Genomic DNA, 5,462 nt, shown 5'->3' on the forward strand with positions numbered 1-5,462 from the left:
CGCCTTCCAGGTCTCCTAAAATCGGGAAACTTTGAGAGGGCATCGACGATATGATGAAAGATGTCGTGACAAAGCTTTAAATCAATCCGCGCAGCGACGGCGCGTGGGCGCGTACGAAAGTACGTTTTTGCAATTTGTATGCGTATTCAGCCACAATTTCGTACTTTTGGCACGGGAAATTTAATTAGCGGAGCGTGACCTTAATAATAAGTTGTTATGATACTTTAATTATAATTTCGTATCATACGAAAGTACTTTATTTCGAAAGTACGAAAGTACGAAAGTACAACAGAAGATAGATAGCTAGTGGATATCAGCGAGAGGATAGGAGCTTATTAGAGAGGATATTAAGAGGATGGCGTATGAGCAAATATTCAGAGCGTAGTACGTTTTAAGAGGATGAACTACTGATGAGCTCATCCTCTTAACTGCCGCGCCGCGCGAGGACAGTCAGAGAGGCGCGCGCCGCGGTTGAGGCCGGAGCGTCAAAGGAACATCGACTAGACAGCGTAATCGATCATTCCAGCGAGTTTTATACACCTGGGGCGCTGAATCAGGCTGTCCCGGCGCACAGAATCGTCGTTTGCAAAACAGACTCGGCGTTACGAAACATTTGCCGTCTCCTGAGCTCGCGTACGCGACGTCGAAACTTCATGGAAACAGTTCCGAACGTAAAAAAAACTTCGTGATTATATCGCGTGAACACATGCGCACATATTCAAAATTCGCGCGGCGCAAAAAGAAACGATCGCTTGCGTCGGCAGTTGAACTCCGCGGGTCGAGGCTGTAGCTGCGAAGAAAAGTGCTCTTTTACAAATCGACGCGATCGCGCCAGTCTATGCTTTGCTCATGCGATTCAGACACGGACGCGGTCGATCCGCGCGCCTCGAGGGTGATGTCATCTAACATGCCTTGCAGTTACAGAGCCAAAAACGGCGTCTGCGCGATGATAGCACACCGCGCGCTCATCCTTTTAATATCCTTTCTAAGCTCATATCCTTTCGCTGATAGCCACTACACTGTAGCTAGTAGTATAAACTGTAGTGTACAGCTGATCACTACTGTACACGTACACTACGTGTACTGTACACGAAGATAGATATTTCCGGAAATATTTCCGTACGTGTACAGCTGTACGTGTACACGTACAACGTTGTACACGTACAGTACATTGCGTTGTACGGACGGAGATATGGAAATACTTTCGAAAGTACGAAAGTAAGTTGTTATCATACAATAAAGTACACGTAGTAGTTGTATTCTACGAAGGTACGAAAGTATTTTCGTATCTATTTCCGGAAATATTCTATTTTCGTACGAAAGTACGAAAGTACGAAAGTACTTTCGTACAATAATGTTGTACGTGTACATGTACGTAGGGCTATTTATACCGTACATTTTTGTATCATAGACTCCACACAAACACACACACACCTTCGAGCATGCTCGTAAGAGAAAGGAGCTGTGCAGTTCTGAGGCACCCGCGTTTGTTATGAAATGCCATGAAAGCGTTTCCTCATCTAAATTATCGAAACAGCCACCAAATAAATCTTTACCTTTTGCGCCCGGAGGTGGATTCAACAGTGGCGATAGTGACGCCTTCGAGGCTACACAACAAGCTGGCTACAGTAGCTCTCTTAATTCTCATATGGTCACTCCGTCGATAACGTCTCTTGATGCTCCCTTCATTCCCAGGGCGTCCATCAGCGCCAACGCTGCCCCATTCATCCCTGGGTTTAACGCTAGTAGCGCTCCGGAAGGTCACCCCCAGCGAAACGCTGCACTTCCTATTAATGGCGACTTTTCACTTGGTCTCTCTGAACTGTCGGCAACGACGATTCAATCGGAAGATAGTTTGACTGATCGTCCCGAAACAAGTTCATACCCTGGTCCTTTCAATATGCATAATGGAGTCAACATTGCTTCTGTACAGAATAGAGTGAAAGACGTGCTGTCTTCAGGGACATCTGAACACGACCTGCTCTCGGCCAGCTTTCTTTCCAAGGAACTTCTAACTCCACCCCAACGACATGGGCGCGTTCAGCACGGCCACGCGGTGCCTAGTTTCCAGGGAGGGGGACAACTTCCAAGGGTAAAGATCAATTCTCTATCTTGTTTTTGTTTAGAAGATTCACTTATTTGTTTTTGCGGTCGAAGGTGATTAATGAATACCATTCACTGGTGCCCATAGGGCAAAAGGATGTGACGAATAACTCGATATCGTCAAGGTCACGATTAGGGATAGTGAAAGGCGTAAGCTTTGTAGATGGGAAGGAGTATGTCATTCGGCAGATTCAACATATCTACCCAAGTCCAGAGGTCAGTGCAAAGGCAAAGGAAGTGGTTAATAACTGGTCAAGTTTGGTGAACCATCCGAACATTGCAGCGATCCGTGCTAGTTTTGTAAGTGCAGATAACGGGGTGCCAGCGTTATATCTTTCATATGATTATCATGTGACCGCTGTCTCACTCAAGAGTTTGCACTGTTCTAACGAGGGTTGCAAAGCTGCCACTGAGCCACAACTATGGTCATATGCAACTCAGCTTTGTTCTGTTTTACGGAGTATTCACCGGTGCGGTTTATCAGCTGGAGGTGCTGTCTCTCTGAAACCAAGTAAAATTCTTCTCTGTTGTGATGGGCAGTCCAACCACGACAGCGGAGTGGTTGTCAGGCAACGCTTACGAATAGCAGCTGTTGGTCTTGTAGATGCCCTCTATCCAAATAAGAATAGAACTGCTGACACAAGCACGTCTCAACGTCGTCGAAGAGATGATCTAATTGCTGTCGGGCAGCTTCTTGCTGTGCTTGCATGCGGTCCCTCCCAGGTGACTTCCTCAGATGTAATTGCTCTTGCGCAAAAGTTCTGCTCTAAGGCACTTGGACAAGTTATTTCTGACCTTGCGTTCGGCCACATTTCTGACAGTAAGATGCTCAGCCAGCTACTGGCACCAGCAGCTTTCGATGCCTTACATGCTGAACGGATCATCAACGACCAATTTAGAGTGGAGTTTGTGAAAGAAGTTGAAAACGGACGACTTCTTCGCATTCTCACCAAGTTAGCATTTGTGAACGAGCGACCGTCCGGCAGATTGGATACCAATTGGGCTGAAACTGGAGACAGGTATATTTTAAAGCTTTTTCGTGATTATTTATTTCATCAAGATAATGAAGACGGTTCACCCATTCTAGACTGGGGTCACGTATTCGATTCCCTGAATAAAGTAGACATCGGTGTTCCAGAAAAAGTGATCCTCCTTTCACGCGATGAGTTGTCAATGCTAGTTGTCAGCTACGCAGATATTAAGGCTTGCATTGCAGGGGCATATGCCGACCTCATTAAAGCTTCTTAAAAACTTTAATACGAATCGATCTGTTGTCAAAAAAACATTCGTCAACATTCATCTTTGAACTGCATGAAGCAGAAGTAATGTAGAAGAACAGCCCGTTCCTGTGCTCAACTCTCCAATGGTTGCTCATCATTAAACTCCGAACTTCTTCGGCAGTGAATACGAATCCATGAACAGTCAATCGGTCATCCATTCTGAGAATTTAACTACAAATGCCCTTCTTAGCATATCGGTATTAGAAACTCCCCAATCGTTCGAGCGATCCACAACGTCTAGAATACGTTTTGGATATATCGCCAGATGGAGCATAGAGAGAACCCTTACTGCACTAGCAACCCTGCAAACCTGATCACGCGTGTGTGCATTTACGGATGTGGAGAAAACTTCACGTTCACATCCACCAGTATTATTTTGGGATTTTGAACACTCAGGGTCATGCGTAAAACATGCTGAATGTTTGAGTCCAACCCATATATAACCATTACAACCGATCAAAATTTCAATATCTGTTTTGAGGTCCTGGTTGAAGGTTCACCAAAACAAAATGCTATAGATATTCATATTGAAGCTGGAAAGGAAAGAAGCATATTCTGCTGGAAGACAGTAACGATCCCTACACTGCATACCCTGTGGAAATGCGTTTCAGCCCGCTTTACGAGCACGGGCACCACACTTATTAGCTGACCAAGAGACATGCAACCATACTTTGGACCGCGAGTATGGAGCATCACGGTACCATCACGGTGCACACTCTGCACTTCTGCACTAACAAGATCATCATCATCAAATCGCAGGGTGCACCGCAAGAACGCTCTTGCTCGTGTATAAGAGATATGTGGAATCCTGGTGCAAACCAACAGTAATCTTATTGCAAACAAATCCTTACCGTATAACTGGCGCATGTTGAGTTCGTCATCTGCATTGCGACGGCGTGGGATACCTCCCGGCAGATTGATGGCACTAAGATGTAAGGACGCATCTTGCCAAGAATTTATGTCAAGCTTCCAACACTTTCCCGCTCTCTCAATGACACGCCCTAGAACGACATCTCCTGTTTCCGGCTTGTAAGTGCACCGAAAAGGGCGTACAGATACAAGATTACCAACTCGCTCTATCGTTCCGCATATGGTCGCAGTAAATCGATCGCTGACCAATATTGTACCGTGCCCACGGAGCAAACCACCACGCGTTTGATGACCTACCCTAACATCTTCACCTGGTGCAACTAATTCTGCACTGCTTGGTTTGTCTGAGCGAAAAATACCGAACGAGACAGATGATAGATAGTGAGGGATATGGTATGTTCGCAGGGTTGAATTTGATTCGTCAAACAACCTTGCCAGACCACATGGCAGGCGCAGAACCTACTAGTTTACTAGATCGGCAACAATCAGTAATAAAAGCGTACCCGGAAAGTTGAACGAGCCACGCTGAAAACACCCTTTTTATACGGTCAACCACAAACATACCGCGGCGCATCTTATAGTTGAACACATTTAGCACGAGAGAAGTAAAGTAGTATCTTACCAATCGCGATATCATTCATTACAATGGATTGCTTGTGATCCATAGACTATTGAATGAAGTACTTGCCACACTGTTCCGGAAAACTTTTCCAGCAAGCCAGCTACTGCACGTGTACGTGTACAGTGCTACGAAAGTACGAAGGTACAAAGGTACTACTGTACTGGGTCAATTTTCGCGCGCGGGTGCTACGTAGCGCGTACCTTCGAAGGTACGAAAGTACTTTCGTACGAAAGTACCTTCGAAGGTACTTTCGTACTTTCGTACGAAGGTACGTGTACACTTTTGTACTTTCGTACCTTCGAAGATAGAATACCTTCGAAGGTACTTTTATTTCGGTACGTGTTTTTTTTGTCACGAGTACGTTTTTTGCTGTTTTTTTTCGAATTACGTGGAGCGACTATACCTTCAGGTACACGTGTACGTAGTCCTCTAAGTTGTTACTGTACGTAATTCGAAAAAAAACAGCAAAAAACGTACTCGTGACAAAAAAAACACGTACCGAAATAAAAGTACCTTCGAAGGTATTCTATCTTCGAAGGTACGAAAGTACAAAAGTGTACACGTACCTTCGTACGAAAGTACGAAAG

At 45.1% G+C, this 5,462-nt stretch overlaps 2 protein-coding genes across 2 annotated transcripts; one reads left to right on the top strand and one right to left on the bottom strand.

The window, feature by feature from the left end:
- Positions 1–1,427: 1,427 nt before the first annotated feature.
- On the top strand, positions 1,428–3,351 carry MICPUCDRAFT_65178 (uncharacterized protein; the record flags this gene model as incomplete). The annotated part of the gene is made up of 2 exons (XM_003056158.1): positions 1,428–2,092; positions 2,158–3,351. Exons 1-2 carry the CDS (start codon positions 1,493–1,495, stop codon positions 3,349–3,351), a joined length of 1,794 nt encoding a protein of 597 aa, XP_003056204.1. The 5' UTR covers positions 1,428–1,492.
- MICPUCDRAFT_70240 (uncharacterized protein) lies at positions 3,117–4,905 on the bottom strand. Its single transcript, XM_003056563.1, has 5 exons — positions 4,876–4,905; positions 4,757–4,789; positions 4,235–4,597; positions 3,966–4,132; positions 3,117–3,867 (listed from the first exon to the last, which is right to left on the bottom strand). The coding sequence occupies exons 1-5, from the start codon at positions 4,892–4,894 to the stop codon at positions 3,526–3,528; spliced, it is 924 nt and encodes a 307-aa protein (XP_003056609.1). The 5' UTR covers positions 4,895–4,905; the 3' UTR covers positions 3,117–3,525.
- Between the last annotated feature and the right edge of the window lie 557 nt (positions 4,906–5,462).

The sequence above is a fragment of the Micromonas pusilla genome (assembly GCF_000151265.4).
Source record: "Micromonas pusilla CCMP1545 genomic scaffold MICPUCscaffold_2, whole genome shotgun sequence".
NCBI classification, from domain to species: Eukaryota; Viridiplantae; Chlorophyta; class Mamiellophyceae; order Mamiellales; family Mamiellaceae; genus Micromonas; species Micromonas pusilla.